Source organism: Amia ocellicauda, chromosome 10 (assembly GCF_036373705.1).
Source record: "Amia ocellicauda isolate fAmiCal2 chromosome 10, fAmiCal2.hap1, whole genome shotgun sequence".
In the NCBI taxonomy this organism is placed as follows: Eukaryota; Metazoa; Chordata; class Actinopteri; order Amiiformes; family Amiidae; genus Amia; species Amia ocellicauda.
Window position 1 is genome coordinate 1,808,359 of NC_089859.1, and position 22,633 is coordinate 1,830,991.

General features: G+C 42.2%; 1 protein-coding gene across 6 annotated transcripts in view; it reads right to left on the reverse strand.

The window, feature by feature from the left end:
* arhgef9a (Cdc42 guanine nucleotide exchange factor (GEF) 9a) overlaps window positions 1-22,633 on the reverse strand; it is a 116,449-nt gene that overhangs the window by 15,854 nt on the left and 77,962 nt on the right. For all 6 annotated transcript variants that reach the window (XM_066714689.1, XM_066714688.1, XM_066714692.1 and 3 more), the window contains 4 exons: window positions 16,089-16,289; window positions 11,800-11,979; window positions 8,860-9,092; window positions 5,792-5,921 (listed from right to left, as the gene is read on the reverse strand). In XM_066714689.1, coding sequence (XP_066570786.1) covers window positions 5,792-5,921; window positions 8,860-9,092; window positions 11,800-11,979; window positions 16,089-16,289 — 744 coding nt within the window. The remainder of the gene's footprint in view (window positions 1-5,791; window positions 5,922-8,859; window positions 9,093-11,799; window positions 11,980-16,088; window positions 16,290-22,633) is intronic.

Sequence of the window (22,633 nt, forward strand, 5' to 3'; positions counted from 1 at the left end):
TTTCCGTCCTCGGTTCACCTGGGATATTAAAATACAGTCAACACCACTGAAACTCAAGAGCAGGGTCGGCACAATTTTAGACACATTTTGGGAATGTTTGTGCCCACTTCATGAACGCATTCACAGCACTGTTCCCGAGCAGCTGAAGGACATTATTACACAGTGACATTAAAAGCAGACGCGTTATGAGGAACCCGTTCATGTTGTGAACCGCTTGTGCCAGTGGGAGTTTCAGATCGGCTGTTGATCCCGTGTGGTGATGCTTGATTCTCCGACAGACCGAGCACATTACACACACGGTCCTGATATGCTGGACATGGACAGATCTCTACAAATAAAGATACACAAAAACAAACGCTGTCATCACGAAAGAGACGAATTCATCAACTAGACTGTGATGGAGGATTCTCTCTTCTGGGAAGCTAATGAAATCAGCCCTGATAGGTGTGACAAGCTCTTTAGACAAACAGTCACATTGTTAGTTCCAGCCAAATGGGATGAGAGGTGGATTTGTTTGCAGCGCAGTTCTACCGATGCACTTTCTTGCCTGCTATAAATGGTTCGGCTAAAAATGGCTTATTATGCGTTTGAATCCCAGCGAGGGTTTCAACTCTGCATTAACCAGACGTATCGATGTGCTTCTTGTTTCCTACGTCATAACAATCACTCTACTTTCTGAGTAACTATGTGGCATTTCTGGATCAACAGCACCAATTAAGATGATTTAAAGGCTCAATAACATTCTGGGCAAAAATATTGTCAGGAAATATCTTTTATCAAACTTATAAAAATCTACAGAAGCCTTTAACAGACTGAATAATAATGACTTGATTATTTTTACCTGCATGTAAGCTGTACTGTATACCGAGCCCTTTCAACTACTACACACAGACACAGGCTTTCAAACGCTATTGAAGTACACCTTGCAGGTAGTTTATTAGACATCCACATTTTATTTCAGCAGGGAAATGAAAAAATATGATCCAATTCCCTGTCCGGGCCCGTGGCTACGATTTTGCTGACAGGTGTTGTTTTTTCCCTGCTGTCTGCAAAACAAAATCCTTTAACCACCTTTCTGCACATAATATAAAGCATCTAATTAGACCTCAATGGTGAGAAATCTTGTTTTTAATGGTTACAAAAAACCCGTTCAATCTAACTGTGCCTCAGGGAGGAAGAAATGTGCTTAGATTGAAGCCCCACAGGTAACCAGAGCACTCTGAATTGTTTCATTACGCTGGACTGCAGAGGTCGTTTCCATGCGTTATTTACACGTGAAGCAGCGCTCGTACCTGTGTCGGGGGAGTGGAGCACAAGAGAGTTGTATTTATACCAGTCTCGGGAAACGAAGGCCAAACCACCTCTCTTCCCAGTTCAAACAGCCAGGGACCCAACACAGAGAAGACTATTCATCCATGTCCCTTTTCAACCCTGCTTAATCCTGGGCTGGACAGTTTCATTATATACTCCCAAACCAGTCATTTGTATTTATTACTAGACAATTGTAAATCAGAAGAACTATTATTAACTGCTGACGACTGCGGTTCATAACCTGTTTCTACTGCTGTTTCCATTAAACATGTCACCTCAGCAGCACGATTTCTGCGGCAAGACTTTCTAAACACGGAAACCACATTGATTGTTTTATTCTGCAAAACTTCTGCTGGTTGTTTTATCTTCTAATAAGCAGTGCTGTGGATCTCATCTAAGGTATACTCTTGCATTTAGCTTGAAAAGCGTCATCTGGTTTATTGAAAGCCTTCTACCACATTAATGTTGGACACAGAGGATTAGAGAGATGACTGCAGGACGTGCGTCTGACGAGCTGACAAACTTGCATACCACGGTAGGAGCTGATTGAATAACGATTGCGGTTTCTGCTGAAAGGTTTAGGAGTTCTGTCCTCCTGTCAAAATAACCACTTCCTAGGGACCCTGGAGATTAACTGGATTTGAGCCGATTTGTATTGCCAGGATTAGCTTTTTCTTCATTTGTTTACCGGCATTCGAACCCCTTTGTTCCGTCATCGGGGGATGCTGGAGATTTATCCATGAAATAGGAGGTCTAAGGTAATTGTATTATTTGTGCTTCATTGTAATTCTCTTTGTTCTTATTCATCTAAGTGTCATATGGACTGATTTTGAGGAAGGGACAGTCAAATTGTTGCTGCTGTGACGTGCTGTAGGGACCCCTTTCACTGCAACTTTTAAACCAGATGTTTCTCGTTTTTATAAATGCTGGAACGAGGCAGTCGAATCAACACGAGTGTAAATGTTTGTCACCCCCAAATCAGACATCAGAACTAAACAGAACATCATCTTCAAACAGAATCAAACCCTAAAGAGATCTGCACTTATTTAGAGCAGGACAATTCCCTAAAACAACCCTACATAAACTAAATGTCAATCAAAACATGAGACTCCTCTCACCCTTTCAAAACTCTGCTGTGACTTGAATATGTTTAATCATGAGATTTCTCTTCTTTTTCCTGCCTGGTAATTTAGATATCCATTCATCCTTTCTTGGGACGAGATTCCTCATTAGCAACAGAGAGACGTTCCGCGCCGCTCGGGGTGAGAGACATTGATCAGACGATCAGTCGCGAGCGTGGCGTCAAGAGACACTCGGGCCTCCCCGCTCATCTGGAAGGTCACCTTCAGCGTCACGGCTCGCAGCTGCCTGCACGGTGACGTTACATCGATTCACTTGTAATCCCTTCATCTGGGCGCCTGCAACCCCGGCATGTCTCGGAGCAGCGAGTCATGCCACGAACGGATTTATCAGCGGCTAATGAAACACCTTGTACCCATAATTGACCCGGGCCATGGTGCATCAAACGAAGGGTGCAGGTGCGGAGCCGACGCGTGCTTTAGCACAGTGGGGCCCTGCAGAGCAATCTCCCTTCGGGCCTGGATGTCTCACTGTCCCACCCATGAGCGCCACAACCGCCAATCTGTGCACGCCCACTGCAGGGACTTATTACAGTGCGTTCAGTAGCCAATTTGGATTCTGTTGGTGCCTCCGCATTTTTGTGCCCGTCTGTATCCCATGAGGGCTGCACCACACGCAAACCGCTCGGCATCTCTCCGCACCCACATCCCAGGGTGCTGTGTGTTGAAGCCAAATAAGCATCAGTCGCAGCTCATTATGTGCGTATGACAGTTTCCATCACAATCAAAGGGTCCCAAAATGTTGCACAATGAGCCACAGGCTAATCCCGATTCTTTCAAGAAGTGCATATTGTTAATCCACCACTGTGACCTGTATATTTTAGACAGCTATCATCAAATGTAAAAAAACCAACATGGCCTGAAATAGCTTTGAGATTCTTTCTAAAGGGCAAACATGAAGTTGCAAAACTAATGTTACTATCACTATAATATACTATAAAATGATGGTATACTAATAGTATTGAATGTACCATTCTTCAAAGATGTATTTTTGTATAATATATATACATTTAAGTGACAGACAGTGCCTTCGCTAAGGGTGTAATTACCTGGCATGTTGGTTTCGTACGGTATGATTTATAGCTCACGAATACGACTGAATAGCCTGTGCAGCATGTAACTACTTCTGACATTGATTCATACTTCTGTTGATTTGTACCACTGTGTTACAGATCATACAGAGTTTATGTGAAAACAAAAGCTTTGGTGCTTCTCAAAATTCCTTTCTCCAGACCTCACAGAATGGTCAAGACGCGGTGGTCTTAACGCTCCACTGAATGTGTGTCACTGAATGGGGAGAGCACATCAAAACCCAAGAGCAGATTCTGTGCATCTTTCAGTCCATATCAGACATATTTGCCTTCTCAAGCCCTGGCCTGTCATTTCCCCCGAGAGCTGAGGAGCGCAGAGCTCTATCTGAGGGTCCTGGCTTAATTACGCATGTGTCTGCTGATGTCGTGTGTTATGCAACACGGATGACGCATTAACAACTGCGAGATGAACATGCGGGTCGGGGCGGGTGACCTCTGGCGTCAGCAGCATCTGTTATACAGCAATTCCACTACCATCTCTTTGTAGTTTGCAGAAGAAAAAAAAAGCTAGTACTTTAAATTAATAAGCAGCCCGAGGCAACAGAATAATGATGCATCATGTTTAATCTCGGCAGCGTATGCAGGTGCTTTTCTGATTTTCTGAGAAAATACAAAAGCACAAAATTCTTCCCCATGTCAGACTCTGAATGAACACGTCCAATTATACCAATAAAAGCATACTACACTGATTACCTTATTATTTCACTGCAACCAAAAGCATCTCAGAGCCTACATTTCATGTTCTACTGCTTTTAAAACTCTTATAGTCCACTCTGTCTATTCCCACTCAAGGGTTTTGTTTGTTCAAGAATCTGTAGTAAAAGTTACACAAAGTTACTTTACTGTGATGATCAAGATCATAAAACTATAAATAAAGATACTGGAGGAGTAGGCATCATTTCAAAGGTCATTTATAACTTAACAGTAACACTTTATAGCACAGTGTCTTTAATAAATGATTGGAAAATAGTTTATAGAACAGTTAGACGCCATTAATAATTCCACTTATAAATGATTTATCATTTATAATAGATTTGAAATAAAATAGTTTTGGTAGCTCCCAAAATGATATAAATGATAGATCATATATTATATAGGTTTACTGATAAATTATAAATGGAATCAATGGCTCCTAATGGTTTTATAAACTAATTTACCAATTACTCATTAATGACACTGTGATATAAAGTGTTTAACAGCCCACAAGTCTGGGATACAGATATTAGCAAGTGAACTGGCAAAGGCATTATTTGCGAATTCTCCCCCAAATGTTGATAACTGAGAATGCAATACAGTAGGATCTCTGACAGTTACATAAGAGAAGGCAGCCGTCACTTGAAGAAATTCATTTTCATATTAGGCAGTTTATTTGTATTGGACTTAAAATACAAATTTCCTACAATGCATCGACAAAAAAATATTCGTATGTCGCAACTTCATTTTAGCGCCCGATCACTCCCTTTCTCTCTCTCCATTTGTAATATTCCTCCTTTGATCTCTGCATAAAGACTTCTGAGCCACAACAGAACAATTCCAGAGCCCTTTATATTTATGCAGACGGGTGGTTTCCACACGAAATCGGATGCTATTTTTAGCAAAAGGTCAATTACAAGTGCGAGCCAAAAACTGCTACAGCATAAGACTCTAAATATTACGGTTACAACAAACAAATACACATGCTCTCGTTCGTGCAAGTTTAAAAATGGTGCATGCCAGTTTAGAGCAACAACAACAATGGATACACAAAGAACGTGAAATGTGTCCCTCTTTACTTTTACACTGCAGTGACACGTTACGTCTGAGCCGAAATCAGTCATTCAGTCCAGTGTGTTAGAGAGATGCCAGCGAGGAACAGCGGACCTGCATCGATGACTAATAAACAATGAAAGCTGCTGCCGGCTAAATTAGTAATCAAAACGCCACTACTGAACAGCGGCTCTCAAACACCAAGCATTTCTACTGGGCTGCTCTCACTGGTCTTCTGCCCACCACTGACCTGTAACGCATGCCTGTACAGATGCATTGACTTACACCTGGTTTCTATTTTTATATCGGTTATTCAGGTTTGAGGGGTTGGACGAATATATTCTATAAAGTGCAGATTTATCAATTCAAATCAAATCATATTAAAAAAAAGACAGCCTCTTTGGAGGGCATCACTGTTGTTTAGGGGTTAACAACTGCTGGGGAAACAAAAAAACGACAAGCATTGAACTCAGTGGGGAAATGTGTGAGGGGAGAGATCCATACCTCCCAGTCCAGGACGGACGCTTGCCACTGTGCGATCTTGTCGATATTCTCCAGTCTTCTCTTGCGCTCGTTTATTTGCTGAGTGACATTTCTCATGACGGCCAAAGCTGCAGCCACATACCTATAATCACTGAACAACAGAAGAGAGAGAGAGAGAGAGAGGGACTCAGAAAACAAGTGCATTCCATATTAAGAAAATATCTAAACAAGCACAGTTAAATAATGTTAAGAAGATTAACCTAAATAATCACCTATATCATTCTGGTGACAACAATAAAAGGCCATAAATTCAATAAATAAATTATTTCATATAAACAGAAATAATTTAAATGTAATATCTGGGCCTCTAATGTTATAGCCTGAAATTCAAAACCCTTAATCAATCTACTTTCGATTCCTTGTTCAGCAAATATGAATTTTATATATTCATGCTTGTGGAATTAAAAAGCAGAAGCTTGGGTCATACAATCATTAAGAGCATAAATATTTAAAAAATTACATTTAAACCCATGTTTTTCTGCAGGGTGACCACAGCAGCTTCTTTTGGGCGAAGTAATTACTCGTCTAGTGACCATGACAGCCACCTACTACATCACTACAAACACAAAGGCGGCTAGCTTCTCTGGCATGGGCGAATCTCAAATGTGATGATTAGGATGTTCGAAGACGGTTACTCTGATTATTTGTGAGATAAATCCCAGTATTTATGCCAAGCCACATATAAACAGAAGGAGTGTGAGGAAAAGATTGAGTCACTGTGATCCCAGTAATGCAAGAAACCCAACTTCTGAGCAGGTGACAGTGAAGCTTATTTCAGTTGCCGGAATATGATTTTATTCCAGATTTGTTCCCCAACATTTTTACCATTAAACAAGCCACAAAAGCGCTTGGCACTTAATCAGATGTGACATGCGGAAATCGATTCTGACAGCGTTTAATTGCGTGGCATTCTTTCTGCCGCGCACACTGGAGGTCGCAGTTTGCGTTTCATGGAGGTGAGGTGAAAACAGACTAAAGCTTTTGACGTGTCAGTAATGAAATCAAAAGGACTGTAATTCAGGGTACCTCATGTGGCAGCTACATTAGGAAGAACACAAAACATACATCCACTACTGAGCTCAGTCTGTCCTTTGGTGCTCTAGCATTCGTACATCAAGGAGAATAATAGCAAACAAGTATGAAATTATGAAATACAAAATTAAATAACCAAAGAAGATGTCTACCTTTTTAAAAATTGATTTATATGAAGCCAGTCTCTCCTACTTTAGTCTCTTAGGCACCCATAGAGCAGTTCTTCATAGAAAATCTAAATTGCAGCGTTATCTGAATTTCAATGAAGCACTCGGCTCTAGAAAGTCTTAAAGCAGGGGTCTCAAACTCAATTCCTGGAGGGCCGTGTGTATGCTGGTGTTTGTGCGAACTGAGTCCTCAATTACTTAATTTGTCTAATTAATTATTCAATTTGATATATTTAAACAATATATTGCAAGGTATTTTACAGTTGATGGTCTAAAAGTGCATCTGATTCAAGGTACAGTATGTTATAAAATATCCTGGGCCTGGATAGGCGTTTAAATGTATCTACCCAATTAAACATTTAGATCAATTAAGTCATTGAGGACTCGGTTGGCATGAAAACCTGCATACACTTGGCCCTCCAGGAACTGAGTTTGAGACGCCTGTCTTAAAGAAACAGTGAATCAATTTCCTGTCAGCGTTTAAAAACAAAATTTATATATATATAACAAGAACACCAACAACACAATAACACTTGTTGTGAGAGTGTAAAAGAATGCACGGCTGGCCAACTGTGCAGGGCTACATTGCCTGCCAATCTCCAACCAGCATGAATCATCCTTACAACCCGGCACTAAAGCTTTCACATTTTTTAAGGTACTACCTAAACATTACACAAGGTGTTTATACACATCCCTGAGAGAATACCTTCATTATAGCAACCCTCAGCCCTGGTGCTGAGCTGTAAACGCACAGCAGAGAACATGATTTTGCCGTCACGTAAAATTGTAAGTATATCTCTCCATCCTCCTGTGTAAATGTACAAATCAGAAGCACATTCATTTCCAGCCTAAACTCAGTTCTAATCGTACAGCATCTCTGGGTATCTTCTTCAGCCCATCTCATCAGTGGATTAGAAGGGAGGGCTGCACAACCTCACAAAGAAGGGAACCATATCATCACACTGCCATTAAGTCTAAAGTTCATGTGTTAATCTCTTAAAATCCCAGGCTTCTATTCTTCGGGTGTTGATTGGCACGTCTTTAGATCACACTTTATCTGTTCAATCGAAAGATGTTAAAACAAACAAAGGCATATAATCAGGGCTCTTGCAAACGGCAGCTCAATCCTCCCGGGGTTTCAGAGCGAGGCCACGGATAATCTGCACCTTTCCACATACACACAGCCACGCTCCTCCACCTAATATGTGAGCTAGATGGGCCACTTAATTAACATTCTTATCTAATTGCTTTTCGGTTATTCCGCTTCTGCCCTGGTCAAGACACGAATCAAAGTCACGAGCTCCATAATTTTCATGTACAATTTTCAAATCACATTCAACATCAACATGGCAACAGTCTGACAGAAGCACAACACACAGCTGAGGATAATATCAATCTACGAACATAACTCGAGGATTGATTCTGAGGAAAAGCAATTGTGTGTCGTCTCAGGCGAGGGCGGACCAAATCATTTATACCTGTCCAAACTTCGTCCTCCCAGACGCGCACAATATCAGTGTGTAAGATGTGTGTTGCAACTTATAAATAGACACACCCTTACTAAAGGTCACAGTAAAGACCATAAGAGCACAGAAAAGTGTAGTCCAGCAGAGTGAAACCACAATAAAGAGAAACACGGCAAAGGACAAAGTACACGCCTGATACAGTAATACGAAAACAAGGGCCAAAAGAGCTAAAGCCACTTCTATCATTTGCTTTACCAAAATAAAACATGTCCGTTTTATGTGTATACAATGTCTCTCATTTGCATTTCATTTCGACACGTGACAGCCCGTCCTCCTGCTCCCCCCACGCCCGCCTCCAGCTCACCTGTGGTCCTGCGCCGTGTACTTGAGCAGCTCGGCTAGCTGCAGCGGGTACTTGCAGATCTTCTGCACCGGCGTGAGGAGGAAGCCGTCGATGGCAATGTCGATCATCTGCTGCAGGAGACGGCACGCCTCGAAGAAGTGCTGGTAGCGGCCGTCCTTCATCAGCTTGGACAGCTCCATGCAGGCGTCCAGGTGGTTGTTGCAGTACTCCGAGTAGATCCAGAAGCCGTCTTGCTGTGGGTGGCAAAGACAGACGCGTGTCACCAGGGCGAGCGGAGAGAAGCCACCGCCACACACATTACAGCTCTGTGTATTTTACACAAACAGGGACAATATTCAGATTACAAAAGATTTTTTTTTTAATCACCTTTAATGGCTGATACACAACACCATTCCATTCAATGGAGATCTTGAACCTGATTAGGTTTGCTGGGATCCTGGCTCCACAGAAGACACAATCAAACAAGACCGCTGTGACTGTTCTGGAGGTTTGACTTGCTAATCAATTCTGACATAAAGGCCTAAATAAAGAGCCTCTAAAAGACCATAACATTGCTTTCTTTTCTTTTCTTTCTTTGGGGGCAGGCTCACAGGCTCACATCTTTTCAATGCATAAATTAAAGCTGAGGATTGTGAATCAAAACCTAAGCTTTCTAGGCCGTGTGTGTGTGTGTGTGTGTGTGTGTGTGTGTTTTTTTCAACTAATTACAAGCCACGTTTGGGTATACACGGAGCAGCCACGTGAAACGAGCAGTGCATATATTAATTGAAAATCGCTTCATTTTTAAATTGAATAAATATGGTATGTCGTTTGCTTCAACTGAAATGACATCGATTTCTATTCTGTGCCGTTCACCGGAGCATCACTGCAGTGAAGCAATAAGCAGGGTATCATCTTTATTGCTCGCAGATCTGCTTCATTTCCCCCAACAAGGAGCATCATTAATATCGCTGCAGGAGCGTGCTGACGAGGCTGCATCCCTCTGTGTCAAGTTGACAATCTTTCCTCTTCAGATCCGAACCCGGAAAAGATTCAGTCTTGCATATATCGGGTGGCAGATAACACAATCGGGGACATTAGAAGGAATTATGCACCGCCGTCCCTCGTAAGCATGCGCTCACTCACGGGGCTCATTTTAGATTTACAAGTCTAATGATTTTTCTCGAGACCTTTATAATTTCTCATCGGGATCAAGCCTCCGTTTGCTCAATCAATATTTACACCTTCGATTCTGGTGACTGAACGGTCCAAACATTGGCCAAAGGGTATTCGTCTCCACACCCCGGGAGGAAGCGCGTCTTCCGGAAACAACGCTGAATACAGGCCGGACAATTTCACAACGCTTTTAAAATGGTTCTGGTCTACATTGTGTATTCATTGTGTATTCATGCTGGTGACATCATCCTCAGCTTCAGGAACTGTCCATCATGGAAGAGCGTTCCAACATGACAACAGGATTTGAGAGTTTTTTATCCCAACTATACACAATTACACATTAACTACAACATCAGTCCTCTAAAGGGCTACAATCCCATTTTAATAGATAAACCTCAAGCAGGGCATACATGAAACCAGTGAAAAATAAGAAAATAAGAAATAGAAGAGAGGGGATGCCAACGTCACAGTTTAGAGTCTCTGCTCTAAACGCTCAACTAGAGTGCTTTGCCTTATTGCTGCGCTTTAGCACAGAGCTGGTTCTCTCTATTTTAAACTGCTTCGGAGCTGCGACAGACGTCTCCCTCCCCTATGTAACACAGCAACGGCTATTATTAGCAAATGGAGCTGACGTTTTAACAGAACAGTTTAAATAAGATGATCGGTCTTGTTCTGCTCGCGGCAGCTGTTTGTTAAACTGTCAAAATGGCGACGGGATTCCCTTCTGTGAAGCCGATAAAAATAAACGAAAGGTTCGAACAGAGGCAGCTAGTGGAGGGTTTAATTAGAATCAGGCAATTGTGACAACTGCCTTTGTTAATACCTGAATTGAATGCCCTTTATGGAGAATAATGGTCACTAACAAGAAAAATTATTCAGGCTAGGGAGAACATTTTACAGGTCTCTCTTACCGTTTAACTGGTTAAAGATCCATTAAAAGCAGGAAGGTCACCAAATAAAAAAACAAAACAAAATGTAGTCCTTAAGTTTGTACCAGTATTTGTGTTTCAAGCTTGAAAGCAAAGTCTAAATGTAGAGAACACAAAACTGTGCTCAGTTCAGTGCATAATCCAATTATTCAGGGCAGCCACTAAAACGTTTTAATTTTCAAAATGTACAACATGAACAATTGAACCACAGACACCTCCAGCTGCTGAGGCCATTTATTTCTGGAACGACTCCTGACAGATAATATTGTAGTGTTTTTGGCTCTTTGCTACCTGGTTTCACACTCTCTCTCTCACTACACTAGTCTGAAACAAATCTGAATCTGTCCATGGGGGCCGATCACCCTTATTTATCCCCTGGCCCCATGATCCCCTCTGCTCAATCACCGCTCCCCTGTGTGGGTTAACCTTTGACCCTGGAACACACCATTTCCCACTCAATAGCCCCACCCCCCCAACACACCCAGATTGCTACAATCGGATTTTATTCTTGGCGATTTATATTTGTACCCGAGGAACCACAACATGGGATTGATAATATGTCAGCTTTTGAAACAGGACAACTTTATCGATATTACAAGCTGGTATTTTGCAAAACAGTGGTTTTCATTGATGTGGGATTGTGTTCAGCGGAAATATTTCTCCCATATAGTGTGGATTGTTGAAATAGTGACAATTGTATTGTATTGTATTGTACACACCTTGCTGATGGAGTTAAAGGACTTTGATTTTCACTTGAGAATTAACATAATGAAGACTAGCCCTTGACAGGCATACGACCCACAGTTATCAGCCTGACAAACGTGAGGCCCTGAGCCGGGTTCGGGTCTGTACTTACATGTTCCAGGAAGCAGGGTCCGATCTCGCTGAGATGGGGCTCCTCGGTGTTGTACTGCTTCTCCAGGTCTCGTACGAATCCCATCTGAAACCTGTAAATGTCCTCGATGTTCCCGAAGATCACTTTAAGCTGATCGTCGCTGAACATGTCTCTCCTCTTCCGGCACTGCCTCAAGTAGCCCTGTGGGGGGGGGAGGTAGATAGTTTGAGGAAGAAAAAGAAACAAGCATAATTATACTGTACATACTGCTGGGGAGGATTTCCACAAAATGTCAGACACGTCATTGCATTCACAGAAGCCACGGAGAAGGAAAAACAATCTGAATGTATTTTTACGTGATTGCTCACTTGGGAAAATGTCATATTACCAAACAAATAGACCAAAACCATTTTAGCTTAAAAAACAGGGGAAAAAACGCAATCTCCTTATGAGGGCGTTTAAGTGGTGTTGAGAAGATGAGTCGCGAGTCTGCACTGCCCTCATTACAGCCTCCAATGAGGGTCAGACCACCGGTGCAGACGAGCGCTCGCCTCTCCCAGCTCCACTCGGCGTCTGTCATCCCGGAGGATTAATGAATATTTGATCGCTATCTACGGGAGGGGGCTATGTGAGGCACTTGGTCTCAGTTGATGAAGGAAGCTGTTCTTAAAAGGGACGGTCTGCCCATTCTGAGCAACAAAGACATTCAAGTTCCCCGTCCGTTCCCGTGTGATGCTCTCGTGAGACCTGGCGCTGAGCTGCTGGATACGAGAAACCAGTAGACACTGTTGCACCGGTCACAAATCAGCGATCAAGACAAATGTGTTTGTCACATGATGACTCCTCAACCAGCCTGCACTACTTGCCTTAACGTATGGATATAACCAACCGGAACTGTAAATTCACAAACGATAAAGGTTTGGTTTAAAAAGCAACCGGGTTCACGCGCCAGCGGAAACAAATACGAGGAAAATAACAGGCTGTCTGAGAGCATGTAAAGTGCTTTTCCGTGTACTCCACCAGGAACACGGCACGACACACTGGCAGTCCCTGTTACTACACTAATAAAGTGCCGTGTCCTGCTGAGGGCCTCTGGGACAGAATCAAGGCACCACCCTTGAGCATGAGGTCGACCCTCTGAGTCATCATCTCTCCTACAGCTAATTCCTCTGCGTGTAACAACTAGACAAAGTCACCTTGTCTGTCTGGTTAAATCTAAACCAGCGGTCTGAGATGCAGGAGCTCAGAAGACACGTCTGTCACCACCGGCCTGTTAAACTGAGCTCCATCTTCCAAAACCACACACAACGACACCAGGTACTCCTTAATTCAGGCACCTTATTCAACTAAGCTGCTGCATACATTTAATCACGTTATTTCAATAATGTTGTTATTCATGACATTGTTGCACATTGTATTTGCGATGCTCTGTATTGCTTTCCGGTTTCCTTTCTCGCTTCGTGGTTTATTCTGGTTTACAGACTGAAGAACACTTCTGATCCGGAGTGAATAAACAGTAAAAAGACTTTCAGCCATCGGACCTGGGGACACAAATGGAAATTGGGCTTCAAGGCATTCAAGACAGAAAACAGGAGACACTTCTTCACACAGAGAGGTGTCACAATGTGAACAAACTCCCCAGCGATGTGGCTGAAGAGACAATTTGGGATCATTCAAAAACAGACTGGATAGGATCCTTGATCACTTAGTTATTAATGGACACCAAACGAGCACGATGGGACGAATGGCCTCCTCTCGACTGGACACTTGTGTTCTTATGTTCTAAGGCTCCTTCTGTCTTCTGCAGCAGAACAAACACTTCCTGAAACACACAGCAGGTGGCAGCACTAAGAACAAGTCCAATAAGAATTGGAAAACCAAAAAACCAAACGCACACCTACAACAATAACCATTAAACATGGACAACACACATCCCCCCCACACAAACCTATGTACAATTGGCCGGCACACCCATGGAAAGCATTACGTACAAAGGTTATCGCAATAAAGGTTGTATATTTGGCAAGGAGGCTGTTTTCAGGGGTCTCCTAGTTTTTGAACACCAGTATCAAAAGGTAAATATCCATACGCTCAAATTGATGGCTAGCTTACGAATTAATTAATATGATTATTGAAAAACTTGAATCTTTCACTTGCACAACAATACGATACTGTAACATTTCATGGAATTGAGAATAGATTTACTCCCACATTCTTTTCTTTCATGAACAGGCTGGCAGAACGTTTTTGCATCCAGACTTCAATGTCAGCGATCGCTGTTGTTTGTAGGGATGGTCATTATAGCCTGAGAACAGTTTTGAATGATTCTTCTAATCTTTGACAATGAAAATTTGGACTGTCAACGTTTGAATATCATTGAAATGTAAAGTGCTTTAATATCCACTATTCATCTTCGTTTTCCTTTATGATGACTAAATACCATTTCTGGCTGAGCTGCTGTTTAAGCACACTGTCCGTTAAGAGCTGCACATTTTTGGACGCAGGCCATCCTTTTCCCTTAGAATAAGTGTTAAACAAAGCTCCGACGCAGATATCTGGCAACTGATGACTGCTTGTATGCGGTAAAGGCAGAAAACAAATGAGATGTCATGATCGCACACGAACAGCGGAGCGGAGTGATAATGCTCGTCACCCCTTATTATCTGTCGAGTTTTAAATACAGAAGCAGTGGGTGTTTATTCTCGCTTGTTTCATAGCTGCCAAAACTTTGCGGAGATTTAAATTCGCACCATTGAATCCAAATGACACAAAATAATGAGTAACCTCCAACGTGTCAGCTGAGCACTGCAGCACTAATGTACTCTCGGTCTCAATGTGCCCCAGCGCTGTCAGCTTGATGATTTCTGACGATCTGATCCTGGATTAATGGATTCTGACTTATTTATTCTTCATATGGGCTGAGAGGCAATTTCACGTCTTAGCAATGTTTACAATGGATTTACACCGCAACTCGCATGACTTTCAATAAGCATTCGATTCTGACAAAATCCACTGTGGTCCCTCTCGGAGAAACCGGTACCCTATGTCTAAGGAATGTGAAAGCTCTTACTAACTTGAACACATTTACAAACATGTCTTGCACTCTGTTAGACGAGTAACGCTCTACTCTAGACCACAATGGCTCCTTGGTAGAGCAGTTATTTGAGTCTATTGCACATTGTAACACGAGGTGAACAATCCCATTTTTGCTGCATAGTACACATAAAAAGTCTCCTATTCTGTAGTCGCAGGTTGTTACTCCAAAGTAACGCGCCTAAAATTAATGTTAAGATCTTCAAAACCATAAAAGCACAAACGTTTATTTCAGTGGCACGAATGGGGACAAACGTAGCACAAACAAATTATATATCTCTATCTATTCCCAGATCTATAGCAGTTAATGATTGGTGTTGCATAAAAATAAAACTGCAAGACTGTCTCCAGTTCTGGCACTAGTGCCTTATGGGTAAATGGACTAATAAAAACACACGGCAGTCTTATGCATTACGGTATCGTAATGACACTCATATGGGGAACCCTGAGAGGAGCTGGAAAGATCTGGGCACCATATTCCTTCCCAGTGAAGATGCCTTGAAAAGCCTCTCTCACTCATCGTCAGCTCTCATGACAGCGTCTCCGCCAGGATACCCCTCGTTTGTTGCATTACATCAGTGAGGCATGGGGGTGGATGTGGCTCAATCCGCTTCCTCTCGCCTGCCAAAGCCACAATACTCTGGAGTACCAGCGTGATGAATTACCATGACAAACGATCATCTCCGTCCAAGAAATCTCACAGCAGAGTTGATAATTAGATACATTCATACACAAAGACCTGCGGTGATTAAAAAAAAATACAACGCCATGCTTTATAGCCAGAACCACACCGTGGGTTCTTTGGCACCGGCTCTCACCAATGGCTGCGGAGACCCAGGTATGGGCAACACTTGGTTCTGACCCAACTGGCGTTCAGCGTAGTTAAACTTTGAATCCGTCACAATCGAGCAACAAAGCCGAGAGTCGAGCAGAAAGTGAGAGATACTGGAAAGATCCTCAGATAAAAAAAAGATTGCCTCAGTTCAACGTAGCACTACAGTAAACACAACAAACAAGGACAACAAGAACAAAAACACAAACCATAGAAAACCATGACACGGCACAGTCGTCACCGGGAAAAACTGTGGTAAACTTTCATGGGCAGGTCCTGGAAATCCAAAGGCCTACAGGGTTTGTAGGCAACTTCACATCTGAAAAGCCCAAAGTGTTCATTCAGACCCATTTCTACAACAGCCGGTTGGTGGAGTACAGCTTACCTCGCAGATGTCCTTCAGGTGCTTGATGTAGTGTCTCTCTGTGCTCATGATCTCATTGATCACGTTGGCCCTCATCTGATCCCTGTTCTGGAGAGGCCTGCCCAGACACAGGCAGTCGCTGCTGGGGTCCAGGTGGCCATTTTGTACCTCGTTGCTTCCCTCGGCCGCTTCCACGCCTCCGTCTTCTTGGTTGACCCATAGCTGAAGACATTGAGACGTGAGACAGGTGAACAGGGGGATCCGGTCACACGGACGAACAGCATTCACAGCATTACTCACCCTTCCAAACACAAAGAGATTAAAACCACATAAGACACAGTGGCGTCCGCTGAGGAAGCGCTGTGTGTGCGGATCTCGAAGGACCTTTCACTCCTGGGGCAGTTTGTGACGTAGTTCGTTGGGTGAAACCAATTAAAAAGAGACACTGAATTAATCTCCTAATGCACCCGTTTAATTCCCATGACGATGTTCTGATAACAAAATGCCCTTTGCTTTCAGGTAAATGGGTAGAACAATGAGAAAAATGAAACTCACCATAATTGAAGTCTGAAAGGAGTTGAACATGAATAGAGACTATAAAACAACCGTGCTATAAGTCAAGTACATCTGCGAGCATTTGAAATACTGCTGACATAATAGTGTCTTTAAATCTCTGAGCTGTATAAAGCTCAATAATTGTCCACATTGTCCATTTCTCTCCAGAATATGGAACATTTTTCTTTGAATTCTGAAATCGTTCTGAACACAGAGATAAGGAAACAAAAGCCAAAACAAATGAACAAAAATAACAGACCCACAGAATGATGATGGAATTGTTTTTAAGCTGTTTCATAAAAAACTTTTAAGGACAAAAGAGGTGACAGAAAACGTATTTTTATGCGTCTCATATTTAACCAAATCCTCTGTTTATGATGGGGATCACACTACTGAAGCAGCCGGGGTCAGAGGTCATTGGTTTGAAAACCTTTGCTCCATATCAGAAGAAACACACAGGTGCTATTGATTGGGCAGCTGTGGAGTTGTTTCAGGGCACATCTATTGCTCCAGTAATGCACAGTACAGCAACGAAGGCGTCCAACACAAACCATCCCAAACACCTCGGATGGAGTCTGCTGGATGCCATTACATCACTGTTGTCACGTTTACTTACAGGGTTAAGTACGGAGTACATCTTATCTTCAACCAGATAAAATCCATCCATCCATCCCAAGAACTGTCTCTGTCTTTCTGACCTTGTTCAGTATTTTAGACCATTCTCTCAGTGAACTACAAGTGGGGTTCACATAATCGTGGCTTTATACATCAACCACATGGATTTTCAACTTTTTAAGTAACATTTCTTTACATCACTCCATTCCTGTTGAGTTTTAAAGTGATGGCTAATGCAATTACTTTCTAGATCTCAACTTGTCTCTCGGACGTCACTTTGCTAAAGAACAGGTTGTTCAGAATGTGGCCATTTCATTTGCTATTTCATTTAGATTTAGTCAACACCACACAACAACGTAACATATGTGCATTTCTGATGAATGCAGACTTCAACACATTAACAATCTTTCTGCTGCGCTAACAGATTTCAAATTCACCACCAGCTCTCTGGGATGTGAAAAATGTTCAAAGTACAAATAAAACTGCATAAATGGCCAATATTGCAAAAGCTGATGAGACAAGTTAGGTTCGTTATGCATCCACTGGTGTGGAAATTAACATATCTGATCACAGCCTTCAGAAGCAGAGTGCGCCATGAAACAAACTTCATTAGACATTCCTGGCAAACATCAAGATCAAACAGCATTGATTCATCGAGCCGTACCAATGGATCTCGAGTATATCCTACAGATTAAGGACTAGCCTTGTGACTTAGCCCCGAGCCCAGAGTAGCCTTCTCAGTAAAACGATCATGACACTCCGAACACTTTCTCCTTGAAGAAAGCGGCACAGATTTAATTTGATTGTTGACTAGTTTTTGTATTATACCATCTGGAAAGACCAATTAAGACATGTGACGACACTAAAGACGGAAGAGATTGCAAAACATTCACATAGTCTAAGCAGCACCTCCTTCTGGTACTTCTCTGCACAATCCTAGGTGTCCACAAATTTAATTTTACTAACGTGGGTTCGAGTTTTGTAGTATGAAAGCTAAGTCGCATTATGTGGAATTACAGCACTTGTATATATGAAGCAGCTGTTTTGTAATTTCCACAGTTTTACTATGCATCACGACAGAAGTCACTTACAGAGATCGAGAGAGAGAGGGAGGATTAAGCAGACAGCTTGATCTGAAAATGGCAAATAAAAAGCGTTAGAAAAGTAAACGGATGATGCAGGAAGAGAAATCTAAACTGAGCCCAATCTAAAATGAGACTCCCAAACTGAGAGATCAGGTCTTTCCAGGTAAAACAAACAACCTTTTAGGATATCTCTGTTTTGATTCCAGAGCCTAATACCTTCCCCAAGTTGAGAGTAATGCGAGAGACTGAGATATATTTGTGCAATGAACTGTAAATGCAACACGGAAAATAAAGCTGTCACTTTGTGTATTCTTCAAACGCAATATCATTTTGGTGTTTATTGCTAGGGGACTTTGTCCTCGCTCACAAGAGGAGAAGATAGCCGCCTTGAATGCTATAAATAAAATGAAGATAAGCATGCCACTTTGAACAAATTGTACTGTGGCTATTGAAGAAAATTTGAATTTCACTTTAATACTCCGCCGCGTTATGCAATATTAAGGCTCTTATTTACTCTAAGAGGTACACAATCAGCCTCCACAAATGGCCCGCTGACTGGCAACGACCAAACACTGCGACTGGCCCAATCCTTGAATGCTTATTTTATTATGATTTATAAAAATCCACAGGTAACAAAAGCAAACCAATAGGGCAGATGGGGCCAGGCCTTATAAACAAGGACCTGGGTTACTTCAAAATCCCCCATTTAAAATCCCCAGTTTTCCATTGCTTGGAAGGAAAGGCTTCTGTCCATTCACGGGACGAGGTGGGTAACGGAGCAATCCTGTGAGAGCATTCGTTCCATCTTGGCTGCTCTACGTGAACATTTCCAGCAGAGCGAACCGTCAAAACAGAGTTTCAAGAATGGAGACGAACACTAAAACAATTAACACCCCAGACGCCTCAGTTCTGGGCCTTGAGATGGTGTGATCACAAACTTTGCCAAATCCACGGGGGGCTTGGGAATAAATGGCATCAGATGGACTGTGTCATCCAGCATTGCCATCCTCTTCGCAAATAGTTTGTCCGCAGCACTGATACTAGTAAACCGGAAACATTATTTCACCAGTACTGAGAGGCATAAATTTGTCAGCACAGGCCAACTGACAATCCATGTCAAGGGCAGCCGTAGCTTCTTTAAGACATAGGAATCGTGTTCAATTCAAATAGTCAGGCCCTAGGTTTGACCTCTGGTCCTGGGGGAGCTAGTTTCCATTGACATGTAACTTGTGACAAAGGTCACCAAAGCTGGGGGTTGACTGACCGCAGAAGGTACCCGTGTGAGGGAAGTAGATTATTTTATTGCATTTTGAAAAGCAATGCAGTCTTTAAAATGTCACTCAGCATGTCTCACTGAAGCGAGCCGAAGGATAACCTGCCCATGAATTCAGAAAGATGCGTTTGAAGATGTCCTGGTTTGAGCAGGAGTGGGATGAGCTTTTTGACGTATTTTGGGTTTTCCACAGGCATCAAGCCTCTCCCACCCTCGCCATTATCTATCGCACACTTTCCGACCCAAAGCTCAGAGACGCACAGGGAAGAGTTGGAGAAACACAAATCCAAAAGCACTTAGAGCTGCAGCATGTATGTTACTTAAAATAACTTTCCTGCTGCTTGCAAACTCCAATACATAAAAGCGCCATTAAATGCCTTTTCTTTCTCCAAACTCGTCCTAATGCATTATGTGAAAACTCCCCGTCTGATTTGTTATGTTCATCTTTCCGTCACCTTCTCACTCTGCATCACTCAATCATTATGCAGCAGTCCTACCAACAGGAGCGGCTTCATAATTGAAACAGGGAAGTCAGAACCTGCTTTCCAGTCACAAGAAAAAGAGCAGGATTCTCTCTCGCTGACCCTGAAAGATAGCCTTCTACGTAAGTCAGTGCCTTCATTCCACTCAGCACTGCCACAAAGGAGGCACTCAGTCTAACAAAGGCTGAGGAATTCAAACAGACTGATGTGTGGTCTAAAACAGCCCAGCCTACACTGGAAACCCTGCCAGAAATCGTACTGGGTCCACAACGCTGCCTGCAGTAAGCATGCGACCGACGTTGGGATGAGTTATTCAGTGCTGTCAGACGATTCACATTCAATTTCAGATCGAGATTGAGATGACCTTTACAATGGCAGAGCTGCAGACACTGGATTGTGGCAGAGATTTTCTCCAGTAAGAATTGGGCCGTAAAAACATGATACAGTGAAGCTTACAGGACATGGATGTGTCTTACAGACAGTGTCTAAACACTAGAGACCAAAGCCCACAATACACAACGTGCATTGGATGCCACCTGAGCACCCATTCTTTGCCAGCTATGAATCCTTCAGGTCATACACAAATGGTTCTTAAATGTAACAGAGTTTCATCACAATTAACTCCAAACACTTCACAAAGCCAATGTTGTGATGGGCTCTTTTTATTGCATCTCTGACTATAACACAATTGAATATGAACTGAATACATTTTTCTATATAATGTTTTTTGTTTTGAGTGCATTGCATGTTAATCTGGTTATTTAACAATTTTACTCAGCAAAGCCAGCACAGCCGAGCCATTTGCTAATAATGTCACAGTACCACTGGTGCTCAACGCAGAACACTGCACCTGGCATAAGACAATTTTCTGCATCTAATATTCTTGGAAGGACTTATTTACATAATTACATAACGCAGCACCAACTGCACAACGCAGCAGCGGCAGTAAATTTCCACCAGAGAACGTGTGGATCTCTACAGTGAGCGTTCAGATCTCTCTGAGCCACTGTATGTTGCTGTGCTGGCTTTAGTGCTTCTCCACCAGAGTCATGTAATTGTTAACGGCCCCTCACAGAAACCTCTTCAGTTGGGGGGAATTTAATTAACATTTGAATCACCATTCTTTAAGGTGTTATCACCACCAAATAAAGTAAATGTTCTACTTGGTTGATGAATGTGAATTGCCTTCGAAAAAGGTAATTCACATTCAACAACAAATTAAAAACAATCAGCAGAGGTTATAGCACACAATATAGAATTCAGAGTTAAGGAAATACAAAAACGCAAGTTATTGCACAATTTCAAATGCACAGCCACAATGTGCTTGAATCACAGGCATGCAGATCTACAAACTGAGCACAGCAGTCTCTAGTGTGGAAATATCACTCATGAATTATGACATTCCTTGTTTTCATATCCTGTGTTGCTTGTGCACCATTTCATGTTCAGCAGCTTGTTTTGAAATTTTACAGCTCATACAAATATTTCTCAGCAGGTGCTTTTTTGTGGCACAAAGTTCTGGCAATTCATCTCTTCTAAATCAGCCCTCTGACCACGCAGCTCCTGATTGGTACTTGTGGCAACAGACTCGTCCACCTACGGATCAATCAAAAACTAAGACACAAGATGTGAAGACGTACACAATCAACACAGGAGATGAAGTCCAATGGTCACACTTATTTTGGTAGCTGTAAAGCATTCATGCCTGGTTTCCAGTCCTCACTTGTGTAGGACGACTCCACCTAAAACATTGGGTCGTCCCATGACTAGTGCTCAATTGTGTCAGTGGAACCAGACCTTAGAGATACACATGATCTATTTGCAATTGTTTTTCACAAACACACACTGCACTTCGTGCAGACCCATTTAAACTTCAATAGTATATTCTTTAGAAGGAAGGACATTTAAATTGTAGTTCACATATTTTAATAGTCACTCTTAAGGAGAATGTCTATTAATTCATTTAAACTGGAAGCTTATCAAAACTTTGTTTTCAGATATATTTGAATTCACATTTTCAAAGGCTTCGATACGGCCCATCTTGTCTGATCTCCTGAGCTGAGCAGGGCCGGGCGTATGTATTTATGAATCAGTCATTAGAAGAAAACAGTTTTGAAGAAATCAATTAGATAATTGCTTCTTAAATGGAGCTCTTTTGATTTCCATGCCTTTAACAGACTGATCCGTAGAATACGGGTGGTGCACCGTTCCTAATAAACAATATAATAATTGATGGAAGAATTATGTATTATAAACTTCTGCTCTTCTAGGCCATGACATCAAGCATCACCTCTTCCACCTCAGTATCTCTGCATCTTTCATCAATGCACATTACTGGAGACATTACTGCAAATTAGACAGCAAACAAAGGGGACGCTATGCAATGTCAAAGGTTGTAAACTGTATTATATTTGTGAGAGCACAATCACATCGGCCTAGGCCACACATTTATTACACGAGGCAATTACAGCAGAGCAATACACTGCTTTCTGGGCCAACCAACCAAGCCCTATTTGCTGGCTGAGTGAAGCTTAATATTTATGATGGTTCAGAAAA